Source organism: Austrofundulus limnaeus, unplaced genomic scaffold (assembly GCF_001266775.1).
Source record: "Austrofundulus limnaeus strain Quisiro unplaced genomic scaffold, Austrofundulus_limnaeus-1.0 Scaffold90, whole genome shotgun sequence".
Classification (NCBI taxonomy): domain Eukaryota; kingdom Metazoa; phylum Chordata; class Actinopteri; order Cyprinodontiformes; family Rivulidae; genus Austrofundulus; species Austrofundulus limnaeus.
Window position 1 is genome coordinate 854446 of NW_013952492.1, and position 20900 is coordinate 875345.

Consider the following 20900-nt stretch of genomic DNA (forward strand, 5'->3'; position numbering starts at 1 on the left):
ACCTACCTACCTACCTACCTACCTACCTACCTACCTACCTACCTACCTACCTACCTACCTACCTTCCTATCTACCCATCTATAAATCTACCCATTTATCTATCTACCCATTTATCTATCTACCCATCTATAAATCGACCCATCTATCTATCTACCCATTTACTGTATCTATCTACCCATCTATAAATCTACCCATCTATAAGTCTACCCATTTATCTATATACCCATTTATCTATCTACCCATCTATAAATCTATCCATTTATCTATCTACCCATCCATTTCTCTGTATATGTTTGTGTTTGCATGTGTAGGTTGGCTATGGTCCACATTATGCTAAAATGTGGCCATTGTTCATATTTGTTCATTTTGTATAATTTTTTATCCTATTGTACTGAAAACAACATATTGCTCTTAAACGAAAACCCTTGGAGATGATACAAAGATTACTGACTCAAAAGTGTGAAAAACTGCAATTGTTTCTGAATGAAAATTGGCAAAAGGATGAATGAAATGTGAACAGACCAGGAAACTGTTGTGGAGGTGTATTTTATCCCACTAGCAAATCTTTGCCAGGGCCTTTTGTGTGTGTATGGATAAGCTTCCATGAATGTAAATACAAACAAATTATGTTTTCCTGCAGTGTAATGTGGCTTTGTGGTGACTTTGCAGCTTATTGGCTAGCAAATAGTTTGTCAAAAGGTTTGGAAGTCAAACCAACTTTCAGTTGGCAACAAACCTACAGAGCCCAAAAGACAAAAGGAACTTGATCCAAGTGGGTTTTTGACTTGGACCAACTTTTTCGTGTATTGGCATAAAATAATGATTAATAGACTGAATGTCTGAATCGAATTCATATTGAATTGGATTTTGATCAGGGGCGGAGCTAGACATTTATGCACGGGTGGCACAGGTAGCCAAGGTGTTTTTATGGGGACACATATGAATAAGTAAAACTGTTCTAGATTTTAAAATTCAAAATGGCCTCCACATCTGTCTTCAAATGCCTCTAATTCAGCTGTTTTAAGACATATTGAGTTGAACCTTTTTGTGTAGTTGTAGCTAAAAACAATAAAAAAAGAAATTAAAAAATCAACTAGCTGCTAATGCTAATACTAATTTCGAAAAGGTCTACAATTTAGCTGTTAAAATAGCTTAGTAGGTGAGACACCATTTAAAAAAATCTAATTTGAAATATGAAATCCAAAGCAGCCATTTTTAGGAACACTGAGCTAAAATTTGGTGTGGTTGTAGCCAAAATCAATCCCCATGACATTCTGAAAGCTACTCCAACTAGCAAGAAAGATTCTCATTAACTGCCCAACTTTAAAATGCCTCATGTGATTCCCACCCAATTTGTTAATCATTTGTGGGTGGTCCTTGGAGAGGGGGCGGGGGAACCAGGTGCCACCCTGGCCACCCCTTATGATTGTGTTTTTTATGTTGAGCTGGAATGAAGTGAACTGAACTAATTTAGCTGAAAAATTACAACTAATTCATAACAGAACTGACGGATTATTGTTCCCATTAGGACCATGAATGAATAGAAAGTAGAGCATAATCATTTCTGTTTTTAAGTGTTATTTTAAAGTCTAAATGTTCCCTAAATATTTTGAATCAATGCAAATAAAATATTTTCTGCTGGATTTCCATTACTTTAAAAAAATCTTATCCATTCCTTAGAAAAAAAATGTACAACTTATAACACTGAATGTATTTTGTAACTGAGTTTTTCACAGCTACATCTACTTATTAGAGACTGTCATTCTTTTAATTTCAGAATTATGGAGAATTACCAGCTTGTTTGAATGTTTCTGAAAAGAAAGAAAAAGCTTTTTGTTTTTTTTATCACAAGAGTGCATTTGTCAGTGCGTGTTACGAAGAGTGAAAGATTGCCACAGGCAGAAAATATTTAGTGGAGTCCTCAGTGAAGAAGATAAAGTAGAAGCTTTTTATCAGCCTTCTGTTCAACAGGCAATAAAACACATCAGATCCACCTGATTATTGGTAAATTATCTTGAAAAACCTTTAAGGCATTATCCGAGCTATTACACAGGACAGACAAGTGCTCTCATTCACACACACACACTCACAAACACAACCTCAGTGCTCTTCCCACTCATGTGTACATTGGCTGCTCGAGCTGTCTTTGTATCCCATCACCATAACAACTGCCTCAAAGCACAATGGAGACAGAAAAAAAGGATAACACCAAAGTGAATTTCTCTCACTCAGTTTGATTCAGTGATGGTGAGTGTAGCGCTCGGCAGATCCTCACAGTGTGTCAGCGTGCACCAGGACCAGGCTTGTACAGGCAGGCGGACTACGGACGACTTGGTACAAAGACGGGTTGTCATGTGAATTTCGGAAGGTGTTGGAGAGTGTGACGTTTTAGAATCAGGACCGGGCAGTTTGTGATGCCACACATGGTGAGTGTCCAGAAGGCTACTGCATTCTGCTCTCATTTCCGCAGGTGCATGTTTGCGAGATAATTTTTACGTGTTGTTACATTACATTGCATTAAGTTGTGCAAAATGTAATTTGTGGCTGTGCATCTGGAGGGCTTTGCACATGTGGATGTTTATGTAAGAACTGAGGCTGGAGAGCCTTGAAAGGATAAAAAGGCATTGAAAGTTGTTTGTGGAATACTGCAAATGCTGTGCAATTACATCCACAAGATATCTTTTCACAGTTAAGCTCACATACAATACTTTAATTTAGCATTTTATATTTTAATGTAATAGCTCGTTATAAGATCCTTTCAGAATTTCTTGTGTGTACTATAACTAAAATGTTCTGGTATTTATTATTGTCATTTTAAAGCTCCAAGATGTGGATACCCTGATTTTAAATATATGAACCTGTCAGGGTACTGCTTATACATGCCTCACGGTGTCATTTTATATTTTTAATTTACAAACTTACACCAGCTTTTGTACAGTTAAAGTACATTTTACTCACATCAAAAAGGTTACAGGAACATGAATTACAACTAAAGTATGTGTTCAGAGGGTAAGATTCACACGCAGGTCTGTTCTTGTGATTGTATAATAAAGCTATTTTTCTGTGGTTTTGCTTTTTTTATTCTGCCTGGTGATGTAAGTTAATTTTTAGACATTGTACAAGATTATGACTGTTTTCATTAAAACCAAAAATACAGTTCAGCTCTTAAAATTGTGAAAAACATACTGTTGCTGTCCAGCCTTTTTCCTTTGGTCTTTTCTATAGTAGCTTCAATATCTTCTGGTCCATTTGGTTGGCATGACGGAACAGAAATAAAACCTCAAACATAGAAACAAAGAGCAACGACTGTAGCTTTCATCTCTGAACTGCATTATTAACCATCTCCATCCACATGAGTCTGACATCACCCAACTGCAGTTATCTATTCCCCCTCTTTCCCCTTTTCCCCTTCTCCCCACTCCCTTGTCTCCCTCCATTAGGCAAACCTGAAGAAGTTTATGGAGTATGTGCAACAAAGGAGCAACGAAAAGGTCTCAAGGTTCCTGGAAAAAGGCCTGGACCCTAACTTCCATGATCCAGACACGGGAGGTGAGCAAGCCTTTTTTTATTGACTGTTACAATAATACCCTACTTTAGTCAGCAGATTGTCCTTTTCCAACCTTAATTTATCTTTTCTATTGTACTTTGTGCCTCTTTCTATCTTTCTTCTCCACAAATGACCATGTATGGATTTTCTGAAATAAGCCTTCTGCTTGCCCAGTAAAGCTGGATTATTCTCCTTGCTAATCTCATTATGTATATTCAAATGTTTGTCCAGCCACAAAGGAGGGTCCCCTGCTGGGTGACCTGTAGTTTAGCAGATGAGCTGTGAAGCGACAGGAACAAGAGAATAGGTTGGTGTAACACCAACAGGAAGTAGCCACTCAGGCAGAATGGAGAGTGGCAGTCACTGCAGCCGGGGCTGTTCTCCAAATGCAGAGTCACTAGCCGTGTTTCCGTCAACGTTTTTTAATGCACATTTTGAAGTATCGCACCAGAAAAGGTGAATGGAAACGGCATGGTTCGAAAAAACTTCCTCTAATTCGCATAAAAGTTGATACGCTCGCTTGAGGGGGTTTTTCGTTTTTTTTTTTTTTTTGTGTACACACAGGGTTGAAATGACAAATTATCTTTTAAAACAGCATGGGGTTTATGAGGAGATCCTTGAGGGTTTTTTTTTTTTTTTTTTTTTTTTGAAAAAGACAATGTGCAAAAGGAGAGATGGAAACACTTTTGTCGAAAAAGTTCTGACGTAGCGAATATTTACCTCACGTGGTTGATCAGCTGTTCTCGCTGTCTGAACGGTGCCGGTACCAGAGCGACTGCAGCTGGACCCTCCTCCCGCTGTTGGCAACTTCTCAGTTATTCCCGTAACATGAAGAGAATTGCATTTCTCTACATATCCAGACAGCAGTAACATCGCCAAAACTAGTTGAAATGACAGAATAATTACAACTTTCCAGATAGTAACAACACGTTCCTGAAAACTTCTCTCCATTTTCCTGAGATGCAACTTTTACTTCCTGTTTACTACATGCATGCGTCTGACGTAATTGATTCGCTTCAAGCCAGTTGATGGAAACACTTCTGATTCGTATTTCTTCGTTTTTTATTTTTTTAAATTTTTTTTCCTATTTGCTCAAAATTCGAATTAAAATTGGATGGGAACACAGCTACTGAAAATATAAACCCACATTTTAACCCTGAAAGTTTTTTTTTGTCACCAAATGTTGACAGCTGCAAATTTTCAAAGTTAATTTTTTAAAGATGAACACACAGCAAAAGTGTCGAAAAGATCATTTTTGTTACAGTTCGCTAAGTCAGCCTTTAATTTTACAGAATGTCCACTTACGCTGGCTGCACAGTTGGAGGGTTGTGCAGAGCTCATCAAAGTGCTGAAAAATGGAGGGGCACATCTGGACTTCAGAACAAAAGATGGCATTACAGCCCTGCACAAGGCTGTGCGCAGCAAGAACCACACAGCACTTATAGTGAGTATTAAAACCAAAGAAACGGACATAAGCTGACTCGTGTGTTCATTTGCCTGGCTAGACCTTTAATCTTTTTCTTTGGAAAAAAGGAGGTAATCGTGAAGGCAGAGTTTGGTAAACTCTTAGCTCGGGAGCTTGAGCAATGAAGTACGGATGGTGCTTGAGCAGCTACTCAATATTGTGATGCTCTAAATGGGCTGGCATACCCATTGAATGGCCTTGCATGTGTTGAGAGCTTTGATATGAGTCACATTGTTACTTCATTGTGCTGGAACTATTAAACTTGGATTTTATTACTTCTCAGTTTCAGTGTCACTGAGTCATGTAACGTATAGAGAAAAAAATATACTGATGGTTTAAAAAATCCTACTGAGGCAGATTTTTCTGCAAAAAAGACACAAAAACATACAGTTGCTCACAACCCCAAATGTGGGGGTTATAACTGACTTTATTTTTACCATCACTTTGTTTTTTGTTTGTTTTCAGTTGATAATTCAAGTTTTCATATATGTATCATTTTGCCCCTAGACGCTGCTAGACTTGGGTGCATCGCCTGATTATAAGGATAGTAGAGGGCTGACTCCTCTTTACCACAGCTCAATGGTAGGAGGAGACCCCTACTGCTGTGAACTGCTGCTACATGATCACGCACAGGTCGGCTGTGAGGATGAGAATGGCTGGCAGGAGATACACCAGGTAACACACAGTGACACACACACACACACACACATACACACACAGAGAGATAACAGCTTTAATGGACTGTGCAGCATAGAAATGCAGGCATGAGATTAAAAGTCAAGTTTGGTTTTGTGAATTTTCTGCTCTTTGTTAGTATTGTTATTTCAGTCTGCAAACTATATGTTGAGAGTTCTTACAGAACAAATGCACATTTACATTTGAAAGCAACTCGTGAACACTGACCTTGCTAAATTTAAATGAAACAACAAGAATAAAAGCCACATCTGGCTGTACCGTTTTACTGCTTGAATGTCTGCTATATTTTGTTTTGGGCAAAACATTTTTTACTAACCAAAAGCTTTGTGCAGAATCTGAGCCATTGGATTTATCCATCAACATAACACCTTCCCTCAAAAAGTGTAAAGGTGTGGATGTGTTCACAGTGGTTACACAACCACTGTGAAAGAATCAGTAAAGAATGTTTACTTCATTAATTTGTTGCATTGTCCAACCTTTTCCTTATATGACGTTTTCACTTAAAAAATACAACAAAACATAAGATTAAAAGGAAAAAAAATTGTATAGGTCCTCTGGACGGGTTCTTCTTTAATGAAACGATTCGTCTCTCTTCCAAGAGACTTCTTCAGTCTGAGAGTTTCAGGCAAAATTCAGGCTTTTTGAGTCCTGCCTCCAGGTGACTGATACTCACTCAGACACCACTCTCAGCAGCAGAACCACACTTTCCACAGAACAAGTGTGCCAACTCCTCAAACTGTGCCTGGAATCAACCTACTTCACATACGGGGGGCAATATTATAGGCAGAAACATGGGTGTGCCATGGGATCCCCAGTTTCTCCTATTGTTGCAAACCTGTACATGGAGGAAGTGGAAAAGAGAGCCTTGATGTCCTTTTCAGGGGTGCCACGGAGCCATTGGTTCAGATATGTTGACGACACCTGGGCTGAAATAAAGTCCAGGAAGTCCAACATTTCACTGATCACATCAACTCTGTGGACCCACACAGACCAATATTTGCGTTTTGACTCCCACCACCCACTGGAACACAAGTTAGGAGTGATCAGGACTCTGTACCACAGAGCAGACAGTGTCCCTACAAACCCAGGAGCCAGGGAGAAAGAGAAATCACACACACGACAGGCCCTGGAGCAGTGTGGTTATCCTGACTGGGCTTTCCTGAAAGCAGACAGGAAACACAGACAGGATTCCATGCAACCTTCAGGTGAAAATGAAGACCCCAAACCCAGACCCAAACCAGTGGTTATTCCGTATGTTGCGGGTGTTTCGGAGAAAATGAGATGTTTATTTTCTAAACATGATGTCCCAGTGGCTTTCAAACCCCAAAACACATTACGGCAAAGGCTGGTTCACCCCAAAGATCCGGTGCCCCGGCACAAACAGAGCAATGTTGTATATGCTGTTAAGTGCCAGGAGGACTGCGACCAGTTATACATCGGGGAAACAAAGCAGCCACTGTTCAAAAGAATGTCCCAACACAGACGAGCTACATCTAATGGCCAGAACTCTGCAGTTTTCACTCATTTACAGGCCAGCGGTCACTCTTTCAGGGATGAGGATGTTCTTATTCTTGATAGAGAGGAACGTTGGTTTGAGAGAGGAGTAAAAGAAGCCATTTTTGTGAAGAAAGACTGTCCATCATTAAACAGAGGTGGAGGCCTCCGTTTTCGGTTGTCCCCCTCCTACAGCGCTGCCATTGGCAGTATCACTCCACCCCCTGTTAACAATAGGTATTAATTAGGTGTGAACGATAGCCATGTGATGTGAGTATCAGTCACATGGAGGCAGGGCTTAAAAGCCTGAATTTTGTCTGAAACTCTCAGACTGAAGAAGTCTCTTGGAAGAGAGACGAAACGTTTCATTAAAGAAGAACCCGTCCAGAAGACCTATACAACTTTTTTTCCTTTTGATTTTTTACCTGGATTACTGAGATGCATCAGGACAAATCATAAGATTGTTGTTTTTAATTACTTGTACAAAAATGGAATTGCAACTCCAGTTTCCTTCCTCAAAAAAGGCATTAAATCTAAAGTTAGGTTACTAGAATCAAGTATTTCTACACAAATAACCTAAAATTTAATTTTAGATAAAATTTCCTACCTTTAAAAACCAAATTATTTTTTCTATCTTATTCTTTTTTTAATTGTAGTTACTTTTTTGTTGATAAATCTTTAGTTGAAAATAAAGTACTTGAGCATTCTTCAAAAAAAAAGCTTTTTAAGAAAAATATTGTAATGTACCTTTTGTTATAAAGGCAAACGTTTTGTCAACTAGGTACACAACTAGTCAAGCGTTATTGACAAAAGAGTGTCGGAAGTGCATTTTATTCTGTGAAATGTGCAAAACATGGAATTCTAAGGTAATTTAAGTAGAATTTTAATCGATAGACACACGTCATCATATTGTTTTAAGTGAATATAATCATATCTAGAGAAAAAACAACTTGATATGTATGATAATTTAACAATTAAACTGATGTTTTCATAAACTGCTGGACCTAAACACTTAGCTGACTGTTTGCTTTTACTTAAAGTAGCAAATGGCATTAACAAAGGTCTGTAGCCTGTATGAATTTTTTGTTTCGTATTATAATTTTTTGTTTTGTTGTTTGTCTTGATTGTAAAAACCATAAGCCAACCTCAGTGGATTTTAATGGTGAAATAATAATGAGTATGGCACCATCAGACATATATTTGGGTATTTTTGCCTCCCATGTAAACTACATAACACACAGATGTCCTGCATATCTAGCATGAAGGTTTATGAGTCTGAACTGCATTTACTTGCCTATAATAAAATGAAGAAAGTTTTCAGTGCTGGCTACTTGTCAAGCCATTCGGGTTGAAATTCAGCCAACTCTTATCAGCCGACAAGCAGTTGGCGCAGGTCTACTTCAAACATTAATGTAGTTGACCTTGATGGAAAGTGATTCTCATGTATAACTGCCTCCACATGGTGCCAACTTGCAGCTTCCTTGGGCTCATTAGCTTCACATTCCTTACAAAAATTGTGCAGGTTTTTCGATTTGTTGTAAGGACTATCCCCTCTGTGTTTACGAAATGCTTGTGTTCAAGAAATTTATGTCTAAGAATTTTCAAAAACCGCTGAGCAAGCATTTGACTAAAAGATACACCATGACCATAATTAACTGCCAGGCTGCAGCAAGGTGATGGCAGTAAAATCCTCCAGATCAGTGCTCATCCTTGTGCCGAAATGCGGCAGTGCTGGCCTCCTCATGCCGTAGTTCTTTTAACAAGGTGGTGCAGGATTCACTTCTTCATCAAGAAATTATTACCCTATTTGTGTATCAAGCAAAATAAATAAAATAAAACTGCAAGGACATAATAAGAATCAGACATTGCCTTCTCATATATTAGTGTTAGACTGCTGCTTTACATTTTCACAAAAATATGTGTGGCCTCTTAGTAGAGCTAAGAAGAAAATAGGCGTTACAGAGTTTAATCCTTCTACTGTCACAGTAACTGAATTCAAGCCATTTACCAGCACTTTGAGTTTTTAACCCGAACTAAATGGGTTACGATAATTGATAAAGTTCAAAAATAGTGCATTTGAATGCAGACCTTCCTCCTGTTTTGTGTATAATCTGGAATAAACATCAAAAATGTAATTAAACTGAAAACAAAGCAACAAAACACAATTTCATTATAATGTCAGCTCAGTGGTAGCTGACCTAAAGGTACAAAAAAAAAAACTATGATAGAATATATGTTTGCTTTGAACCTTTAAGATATATGATAATAAGAAAAGCTATAAATTCATATGCTACAGTTCAATAAATAATACATAAAACAAACTAAACAATACTTAATTATTAAACAAAATCCAGTGTACACAAGGTAATAGTGAGAAGTATAAACTTAAGCAATCTTATTGCATGTCTGAATAATGTAAGTGCATTTTTGCAAATAAGTACAGTATATTTAACCACATACTGTAAACCCATATATTAACATACTTTATGTATTATTGAATTAATAATCTCATAATTAGTTAATCATAAAAAATAAAATTATTAAAAAACGAATCAGTCAAAGACGTAACACACAACTCTTTTTTAAGTTGGAAACATTGACTGACTTCCACATTTTAGTAAATGATAAACATTATTTGACAAACTCACATTTTTGTCTGTTTCACCCAACAGTGTAACATTACTTATTGTTGTTTTTTTTAAGGGGATAGTATTTTTGAACATTTAAATTCGGATTTGAGAAATAAACCAAAGCAAGTGAGAACAACTCTAAATAGCTGCCTGCTGCTCAACTTGGGTGTTTCTCAGGTGTGAAACAAACTATAGAAACGGAAAACAAAAGTACCTGAAAGTAAATTAGAGTACTGCTGTTGATGTTCATGAAAAGCAAATTTTTTTTATTGAAACAGGACAATCAGGACATTAAAAGGTTGGCTTTTACACTTTGTGTGAGCTCTTTAAAAGTCTGGAATGATCTTTCAATGTCAGATTAGCTCAAATAAATTCCATACAGTGTAGCAAACAAGCAATTTGTCAGTCTAAGACATTTTAATCATTTGTATTCCTTTCAACTATTCATTTTTTTCCAAGTGTGTGTATGTGTGTCTTTCAGCATTAACAATCTTGTGTTATAAACAATAGAATACACTGCAGAAAGCTGATAACCAGAAACAATTCCGGTATCACTTGTGTGCTGTTTTTACTTCTTTCATGCACTCTTAGCAAGACAGAACACAGGAGGGAGAGAGCAATTGCTTAGGAGAGCTGCTTTCTTCTTTGTGAATGACAAAGGACAGAACCAGAAAGTACATAGGGAATAAAGAGGGAAAGAAACGAAACAGAGAAAGGATGAAAATAATGTATTGCTTCCAGTTATGTGAAACGGAGCACAAAAAGGGCTTACTCCTACCAGAATAACTTCACACATTTACATTTAGCCTCAGGTGAGGCAAACAAGACTTTCCTTTTCAACACTTTAAGGACATGGACAGGGACAAGCCTCAATTGGTTGCAGCCAAAAAGAAAAGTTATTTTCAGATTGGTCAACAACACATTGTACCTTTTTAGGCTGAAAGTCACAACAGATCAAAGGTGAGTTTGGTTGAAAAATATATGAAAACCTGAGCTACATATTCACTTTGTTCAATAGTTTTGAGGTTTTAATTATGTAGTATTTGAAATATAATATCCGCTGAAACATGTTTTCACGTAAATTTTTGAATTTAGGGACGTTTGAACCATGCTTCTTCTGTAATGCATGATACAAAAACAGGTCCCAGTAACATCTTAAAGAGGACAAACTGCAAAATTCACTTTTTTAGCCATTAAATGCATTTTGTTGTCTCTAGAAATGCAGAGGTGCTTCGTAGATATCTTTATATACTTTTTGTGTTTTATTTTTTAACCCGTACTCTAGTTCCAACATGTAAAGCTGGATGGACATCTTTTAATTAATTTGTAAATAAAACGTTTTTGCTCCACTATAAAGCCCTTTTATCAAACTGGAATGGACTGCTTTGGAAGCTGTAGGGGGCAGGTTGTGAAGCGTATTGCATTTAAAGAAACAGCTTTAAAATGAGTTGATCTGAGACGCACACACACAAAGAGGGGCTTGTGGAGTTACAATAAGAAGGAATTCATACCAAAGCATTAGAGTTCCACCTTATATATAGACTCCAGCTGAATGATTTAAATGTGAAAAAGATTTAAATGTTTGATATATCTTATTTAATAACAGCGAGGAAAATGTTTCTTCTGCTGTTATCATGTGGGAGAGAGTCTGGCTGCAGCCCAACTCTCCATTGTTTAGAAAACCTTTGATTGAATGTTGTGATTTGGCCAAGTTGCTCATTCTGCATTGACACTGTAAAACATGTCATATTCAGTAACAATATTTTTCATAAACATTTTCATACTTAAGCTTACAGTTGTACAGGAAGAATTAATGTGCCCGTGTGTCCTTTTAGGCGTGTCGTTATGGCCACGTGCAGCATCTGGAACACCTGCTGTTTTATGGAGCTAACATGAGTGCCCAGAATGCATCAGGAAACACCGCCCTGCATGTGTGTGCTCTCTACAACCAGGTACTGTTTATTTTATATGTATATGTAAATTTACAAATGCATTTAAGATATATCATCTAAACTATACATCATCCATTTATTTTTACTCACCCTTTCCTTTCATGGTAAGCTGGTACCTATCTCCAGCTGTTGCTGTTGTTAGATGCAAAACAAGCAGTCATTCACACTGTCACTCACATCTAGGGTCTGTTAAGACTTACAAATTAACATTTGTTTTTTGAGCAGTGGAAAGAAACCAAAGCACCCAGAAAAAACCCACATGTGCATGGAGAGAACACTCCACCCAGAAAGGCCTGAAGGCGATCCTATGACCTCCTCCAGCCCTAGCTGCTGTACTGCTGTCCTACTTAAAATATAAAGACAATAGATGTAAAAAAGATTTAAATTTTGAACTAGCGTGATTTTTATTGACGTAGTTTAAGAAAAACACTGGAGGACGAGGTCACTGAAAATTTAAACGCTCCTGTGAAAAACATGAAGCGTTTGCCTGCTTACCACTTGGTTTGAAGCTGCTCAAAGTGAAAGATGTAACTTGGCACTCTAGAAGATGCGTTTCTGCTGCTTCATTGGGAAATGGTGGTGCTCAGTTCATGAACATTAAATGAGCTCCTCTCCTCCTAGCAAAAAAAACTAGAAAGAAAAAAGAAAAGAAACATTCGTGCATATGTATGTGTGTGTATATGTGTGTGTGTGTGGTGGTGGTATTTTTTTTGATGCACTGCACAGTTAATTTCAGTGGTGATGAATGAACTGCTTTATGTCGACTAGAACACCACAGTCTCGGGAGCACGAGTTAGCACGTGTGTGTGTGTGTGCTTGGTAAGCAGAGCATCAATAATTAATACTAACTGTTTGTAACACATCCACGTGACTCAGGTCATTGCATGTTTACCTTCTCAGTGGAGAGGAGGCCTGGATTTGCGCTTATATTACTCATGTTATAAAGACAGTATGTTTACAGTCACGTTGTTGAGACCTGTCTTTCACCTGCACATTTTTGAAGTAGTTTATGGTTTAGGAAGATCCAGATTCAGGTGAAAATAAGTGTCTATAAACCTTCCTACATTGTAGTTCTGCTTGGGTTGCTGTTAGCAGGGGTAGAATGGAAGAATAGTTTGATTTTCTACCTTTGATAGTCCTGGCTTATGCCTGTCCCCACTGATGAGGTTGACTGTGCACATCCATTGAAGAGCGAACATCATGCTAAGCCGATCGATCTGAGAACCTGAGCATCATAGCGGGGATCCAGCAGGCCTGAATCTGGCCTGCCTCGGATGGTTATCTACAGAGACTGTCAGAAAAGGACTTGTAGAATCGATCTAAAAAGTTGTTGTCCAGTGGCAAGATCAATAGATCTATAAGTACAGAGAAGAAAGAGTGTCAGGAAGAAGGACAGATAAATGGAGGTGTAAGAGAGTGGATGGATGACAAGATTACTTTCAGTGATCATCATTAGAATAAGATGGCTCGATGCATGTTGTGTTTGCTTGGATTTGTGTGGCCATTAGCATTAACTTACTGGGCTTTTAGCTTCGATGTGATCAGCAGCAGTGAATAAGGGCAGCAGTTATCTTTGGCTTGACAAAGACATCTTTGAGACATGGATGGATGAATGATTGAGAAGGTAGAACCGATAGAAAGGCCAATGAGGGCACAAGACATTTTTTTTCACATCAGGTAAATGAGTGAAGTAATGGGACAATCACTGTAGAGCCCTTTAAGTGAGGGAATTCTCTTTTTCATTATTTCAAAGCTATTTTTAAGCTGCTCTGCCCTTAACATTCTTTATGTTCAGTAAAGATGTCAAATCACGACTTTAATGACACGAGGAATCCTCAAACGTGAAAACATAAAAATGAGAGACGCCATCTGCCACATTTGTAACCTGACTGAATTTGTGCTTCCCCTTTTTGTTTTCTCATCAAGGCTTTGTTCATGAATTTCTATAAGAAGGTTAGGAGAAGATAAGAAAACGTCCCAAACAGCAGTTTGCCTAAGCATTTGTTTTCATATTTTTTGACTGTTAAAAAAAATGCATGGAGTCTCCAAATTGTAGAATTTAAACCAGTCAGTTGTTATGATACTCAAACTCTCACTTATCCAGCAGAATGGTTGTTCAGCTGAAACAGGTGGTCACGTTTTACCTACATCTCAGCACACCAGCTGTTCTCAATTCCAACTTTATTATCTGATTGATCAAATATTTCCCTTCTATGCATTGATCTGCTTATTCTACCCAAACACTTTATGTAAACAATTAAAATATTCCAATCTTTGGTGCGTCGTCGTCCCCAATTTTGCAACCACGGATCCCAGCTCTTCTCCTATGAACTCTTTAAACTGTCACTTAAATAGCTGGATTTGCCATGTGTGACATCAATTACCATTTTTTTCTCTTAGCCAGTATAGAGAAACGTGTGGCAATTTTATGAATGCCATGATCTCCGCTCATTGTCAAGTCGTTGAAGAGTCCTCGTTTGCATTACTTTAGCTCTAGTTTCTCATTACTACCAGCTAAAATAAAATACCTGGCTGTCATTCAAGTTGTGCTTTAAAAGTGGGTCCCACATTGAGAAGATAAGGGCCAATTATTTCATTCAAGTTACTGTACAATGCTTCAGTTTAGTGAGTCTTTGTTTTTTTTAACTTTATACATGTCACTAGTGTCTTTTCAATTTGCTGAGTTTTATGCGATTTCCTGACTTTTACCCCCCCAAAATTAATTAGAAATACATTGTGTTTCTGCTGCCAGATTTTCCTTATTAAAGCATAAAAGATTATGAAGTGTTAGCTCCTGTAGTTGCTGATTTACTAACTGAAAGTGTTGAATATTATGCCATTTTAAATTACAGTTTTAGACTTGGATGTTCAGGAAGCTGCACAACTCATTGATGATTACCACTATTAATAAGAGTCCCATTGTTTATACCTATTAATATATTTATATAGTTTTGTTTGTTGAGACCCCAGACCTTCAGATCAAACTAAACTCATTAACACCACAGATACCCTATTATTTTACAAGACGAGGGGACTTTAATGCACCCAGTGTGTCACATATGCTCTCCTTGATGAGTAAAAACCACATGGATATTACTAACTGGACCAAATGTTCAATAAATCAGTGCATACATATTCTTTATGCTCCTAATCATGTTACAGAGTAATGACAAGAGTCACCAGAGTAACTGTTGAAAAAGGTTGGTCCCAGCACTTCTGTTCTGTGTTAAATTATGTATCGATCCTCATCAGCCAGTGTATTAACACACAGTTCTGTCTGTCAATCTACAACTGCGCTTTTTCATTTGCTACAGGGAGGCTGTACTTGTTTACCCTGAAGCAGCTTTCAGAAATGACTGATGTAGGACAGAGAAAATAGTGTCATGCATATTTCAGCTTATTTAGTAATTTGAGTGATTTTAGATGTATTTTTAGCTAATAGGTCACATTACAGGCATGTTTGACTATATTTAATTTTGTTTTTTTTCACCTGCAAACTTTCAAGCTTTTTTGCAAAATGGAGAATTATTAGTCAGAAGCTATTCAGATTCAGTTTGAGCTATGAGGTGTTTCATTTACAGCACAGTGGGGACATTTGTGCTCAAGGAGTAGTTTTAAATATAATTACGTCTTTTTATTTTGGATTCACCATTTCAGAAGACATGATGTTCCTCCACAAATGTTTTGTTTTAGTTTTGAGTTAATATAAAAAGTCAGCAGAAAGTGTTATAGAGATGAACTTGTGATTTGTAGTAGAATTGTATTGTTTTTCTCAGATTCAGGGTATTGGATTTGACAGGAGAGATTTCTTTCTGTTTTTACATCACCTCCTCTGTCAGTCTTTTTTTTAACAATCTTGTAAGCTTGATTTTTTTAAAGGGATAAAAAAAAATGGTGTTTGCAAAGTTGCTCTAGGCGATAGCTGCCACATTGGAAACCCTGCAAATCTGATGATAATCCACTTGTTCTTTGACTTTGTAAAACTATGATCAAATGACGTGTTTTGTATTTCAAATAGTTTCGTAGTTTCTTGAACTTCTGTTGTAGTATGAACTGTTTATTTACTTTTAACTAAATACTCTGTACACATACTTTTAACCTCCAAGTGATGCTGCCATTACTTTAACTGCTAAGTACACAGAGAGTTGATATTAGGCATTTTTTTTGTCTGACGATAATAGTGGCAGCATCCAAACACATACATCTCTCTGTCATTCAGGATAGCTGTGCACGAGTTCTTCTTTTCCGAGGAGCAAATAAAGAGATAAAGAACTACAACAGCCAAACTGCTTTTCAGGTAGGTGTTGTGCTCAATAACAACTGCATTTTATATCACTGTGTTTTCATCATTATCAAAGATTGTGTACAGGTTAAACTAAATTTGTGTCCTAGGCATTACTATACATATACATTTAACACAAGCTGAAATAAAGAGCTGCACCTGCTGAGCATTTATGAAAGCAGGAATCATGAGAAAATAATGACATGCTTTTTAAGATCTGTTGTCTTGTTACCGTCACTTAAAATTTCTCTTTTTACCTTTCATTTACTCGTCTCTTTTCTCATCCATTAGGTGGCTATTATAGCTGGAAACTTTGATCTAGCAGAAATCATTAAGGTGCACAAAGTGTCAGATGTTGGTAAGTCGGCAGGAATGGTCGTAAGAAGGCGGCTCTCTTTGTTTGTACAACTTTCAATATTATTGTAGCTTCTGATGAGTTTAGGCAGAACCTGAAAGGCAAATGAGGGAAGACAACTGACTACAGTTTAATTGGACCGCAGAGAAAATGCATAGAGGGGATGTTAATGTGTGGAGTATGGAGAGGGACTGAAGGTAATAGTGAATCATTGATGAGTTAAGTTGCTTCTATGCAAAAAAAAAAAAAAACATGAAGGAAAACTCTGCCATCTGGTGTGGACAGGTTGTAATACCTCACTCTAAAATAATGTTTGTTCAAAGTAAACCAGAATGGTTTTTATCCCCCATATTTTAGTCTGCCAGTCATTTATTTATAGATAAAATAATCTGAACCCTTAAAACATTTTCTATTGTATTTCAATGCATTGTTATAATGAAAACTGATCATTCATGTTGCTTTTTTTTCTTTTTGTTTGTTTTTTGTAATTTTTCAATTATCAAGAAAAGCATTCTGCTAAATTTAAGAAATCAATTAATGATCAAATAATATAATTTTTTAGTGTATACAATGGCTCAGGGTGGACAATCCTAGTTGTTTCAGTTAAATATAAACACAACAGATGTCAGATTTCAGTTATCAAGAGAATAAAGCTTCAAAACATTCTGTTTGTTGTGCATTTAGCAATAATTTATTTGTATATTTTTAACTTTGTCTCTTTTCTTCTCAGTGCCTTTCAGGGAGACTCCCTCTTATACAAACCGCCGACGAATGACAACTGGCCCCCTGCCCTCACCACGCTCTCTGCTCCGCTCGGCGAGCGACAACAACCTGAACGGCGACCACGATCACATCCATCCTCCGCCTCAGCGAGAAGCCCGCGGCCGCCAGGGTCACTCCCCTGTTCCCTCGCTGCGCAGTCTCCCAGCTTTCGGGCAACTGCACAGCAGCCTCGGAGAAGTAAGAAGCTTTGGGAAGATGTAGAAATTTTAGCATGAGTGAAATATGAATGAGTTTGGAAGAAATGCAAAAAAATAAAATAAATAAAAATAAAATAAAAAATAAATGATAATCTTCGTCCCGTCTTCTTTCTATTAGAGTCGTTATGGAGAGATCCCTGACAGCAGTCTCCAGAGTACTGGCAGCTCCAGATCATCCCACTCTCGCTCACCTTCACTACATCACATGCATGAAGAGGACAAGCTGGTCCCCAGACGGTCCCACAGCCACGGCTACCCCCATGGACATGGTCCACGTGGACGACTCAGGTCTGGAAGATTTCCATTAGCTAAGTTACCTTTTACCATCGCCACACAACACAGCGCACTATAAAGCTGCTAAACCTCACATTTTCTATTCATGTTACACTTGCTGGTCTTCACAGCTGTTCGCTTTAATGAAAGAATATTTAATTGGCCTTTAGATGAAGTGCCTACTGTAACTAAACCATATTTCAAAACCCTAAAAGCCCCATCTGATGTGTGTGATTCACTGGTTAGTCACCAAGCAGCGCTGCGTCGTGATCCATCTGCCCCAGCCTGCGCGGGGATAAACATGACGTGAACTCACTTGTAAGTTTGTTTGGACAAAAACTGAGACGTGAGTTTGAAGTAGTCTGTGAATGAATTGACATCCGATTTATAGAAACACTGTAAAAAGTTACACTTCGGTCTGGTTGTTGTGTGACCCAGGCTCCTGGCAGGGTAGAAGCGTTCAGAGCCATGATGCATGTTAATGTACAACAAGCTTGTTTCGACTAAATCTGCTGAGATGTACCATTTTTCTTCATTTGCATTGGTTAAAAACACATAAATGCAAAGCCATCTGCACACACCTGTGTGTGTATGCACAGGTTGGATTTAGACAGCTGGAAAGAGGCTAATAATGATGACCTTTGAAGTCTGCCAATCTGTGAGTGTCTGTGAGTTTATAGGGGAGATTAAGGAGGCTGTGGTTACATTCTGAAGTTAGAGCTGTGATTGTTATTGAACAATCTGCTTTGTTTAAAACAGTTAGTTGGTTATTGCTCTAACAAAGTCTTGTCCCTTGTGCATTGGACAGTGTACACAGTAAACCAGGACTCTGATCAAATCTTTACATCACGTCACTGAAAACCTCACTTTAACCATTGACAAGCACATTTTGACGTTTGCCTTCATGTAAAACACTAACAGATTTATTTATGTGCTGCAGCCTTAGAGCTGTCAAAGCACTTATTTAAAAACCCACGGATTGTACTGAATGATCATTCTTTCTATCAAATATTGTCACAAAATAGCAAAACTAATAGTGGTGTTCTTTGTTATCTCTTTGTCATCTCTTTATCATTATCTAGTACTGCACTGGCAATGACAACATGCAGTGACAGAAATAGATTGTTTGTTTCTTGCTTCTTCTGCATGAGGCTAATTGTGGAAGGAGAAAAGACCAGTGGAAAAATGATCAAATCATGGACTTTTTTCACACCTGCTGAGTCATAGAAAAATAATCTTTTCCACACAGAGAGCTGATCTTGTCCTCGAATATGTTTAATTTCAACACTGTGTATTAAAGAGAGGAGGCTGTATAAAAAGTCCCAAATCAGCAGCCAGTCTCTGTGGCTAAGTGACACAAATATGTTCCATTTTCTTTTAGTAATGTTTAACTTTCTTTCACCTTTTCTCTCTGACCTTCTGTTTACGCCAATGGTAACCCTGGAGGCGTTAGAGACGCCAGGGGAGTGTGAAATTAGCTTGGCTGGTCAACAGGCCAGCCAACAGCAGACTCCAGCAAGTTCCTGTGGATCTCATCTTCACCTCCTTCTCCTCTGATCTGCAGCTTGGCCTGTTTTCAACCTAAAGTTTAGACTGAAGCAATAAAGAGGATGGAGATATGTTAAATGAAGGGACTAAAGTAAACTTGAACAAAACAGGATGGCAAACAAAATATAAAAGAATATAAGGGTGTAGATGTGTGTCTGCAAATGTCCTGAAAGGGAATGTGTTAAGTCACTTTGGTGCGAGTCGAGAACCAGGAAATAAATACAGACTTGTCCCTGATTTTGGTAAAGAATTGTGAATCAGTGCACAATAGAAACACATTCCTTCTGAACCCTGCCCATCCATCGGTATCAGATCCAGGGCAGAACTTCCCACCGAGAGATTGGGTTCTGTTACAGAAATTCCGATTGCTAGATGAGAACAATAGTTAAGTGTTGTAGGTGCAAAGGCGTGTATTAACTAATCATATCGAGGAAAGCACATTCTGTTTGAGGTGATCGTGGCATAAGCCACTCAAAGCAGATTGCACTTCGTTAAATCAGTTTAATCATAAAAATAGGAAATTACGCAAGTAGGTTATCAAAACATAGCCTAGTTTTTCTAGGAAAAAAGAGTATGTGTATTAAAAATCAGCGATAAACAATAAATTTTCCTTCAGTCCAGTTGAAGCAGTTAACCAAACAAAATAGTGGAAAATGTTAGTTTGATAAAGAAATAAGTCCATGTCATTAGATTCTAAATGATCACTTTCAGAAATGTGCGGTACTTAAGTATTGGAGTATCTTCTGTCATAATAATGTTTTTGTGGAAATTTGCATCGCTGAAGGCCGGGGAAATCTCGAGCACCTTTAAGTACACTGCCCTGCATCCACTGCCACTCCTTCTAGTACAAGTTCCAGCAACAGTTTGATGGGCACGGCAGCCTTGATGCTTGTCTTGCCGCTCACATCCTCCAGCTCATCCTTGGGGAGTTCTGTCCTGCGACAAGGTCAGAGTAAATATGTAATCCTCCAGCATGTTCAGTGTCTTCCTCAGGGTCTTATCTAGATTTGCGTCTTAATCCATTCATTTTTTTACAGCATAGCCTGACTCTTTACTTTTCCCTGCAAGAGGAGACTTCATGACACGTATTGCACCACAGCTCGTTGTTTATGTCAAAGGTTCTCACACTGTTTGAACTAAGGTTTTCTTTTGAAGTCGTTTCTTTGCTGAGATCTACTTGTGTGGTCTCGGTATCAAACAGATTGCTGCATTCCTAGTCCCAGCTAAACCGTGGGTCGTAAGATTATGAGCTTCTTCCTCACTCACTCCTCACTTCCACAAAGATCAGTAAATCAAACAGAATAACCTATAGTTTTATTGACTTCAGTAAAGAGCCATGACAAACCAATGTACTTAAAACAAACAGACTTACCTACCAAGAAAAATAGAATGAGTCAACGGGTGATTGATAGAACTTTCCTTTCTTGGTTGTTGTCATTTTTTAAAGAATGGTTTAAGTGCATCTAGCAGAGGAGTCAGAGAATGCAGACATTAAAATAATTCTAAACAATAAACAAGAAATGTCTAAAAAGTGATTTGTACATATGTGTGCCCCCACACCCCCACCCACTCTCTCTCTCTCTCTCACACACACACACGTTTGTTTCTCAACCCCGTGGGGACCTTCCATTGACTTCCATTCATGTTTTTTAGACTTTATAGCCTAACCCTGACCATA

At 37.9% G+C, this 20900-nt stretch overlaps 1 protein-coding gene across 11 annotated transcripts in view; it reads left to right on the forward strand.

Moving 5' to 3' along the window:
* shank3a (SH3 and multiple ankyrin repeat domains 3a) overlaps positions 1–20900 on the forward strand; it is a 152598-nt gene that overhangs the window by 54253 nt on the left and 77445 nt on the right. For 9 of the 11 annotated variants that reach the window (XR_001310539.1, XM_014012312.1, XM_014012314.1 and 6 more), the window contains 8 exons: positions 3441–3549; positions 4840–4991; positions 5520–5687; positions 11668–11784; positions 16004–16081; positions 16358–16424; positions 17152–17381; positions 17520–17689. Coding sequence is in view for 10 of the 11 variants with exons in the window: in XM_014012312.1 (XP_013867766.1) it covers positions 3441–3549; positions 4840–4991; positions 5520–5687; positions 11668–11784; positions 16004–16081; positions 16358–16424; positions 17152–17381; positions 17520–17689 (1091 nt within the window). In the remaining variant the exon portion in view is untranslated. Of the gene's footprint in view, positions 1–2357; positions 2427–3440; positions 3550–4839; positions 4992–5519; positions 5688–11667; positions 11785–16003; positions 16082–16357; positions 16425–17151; positions 17382–17519; positions 17690–20900 lie in introns of those variants that run through there. The other 2 variants (XM_014012320.1, XM_014012321.1) reach the window with 2 other exon arrangements.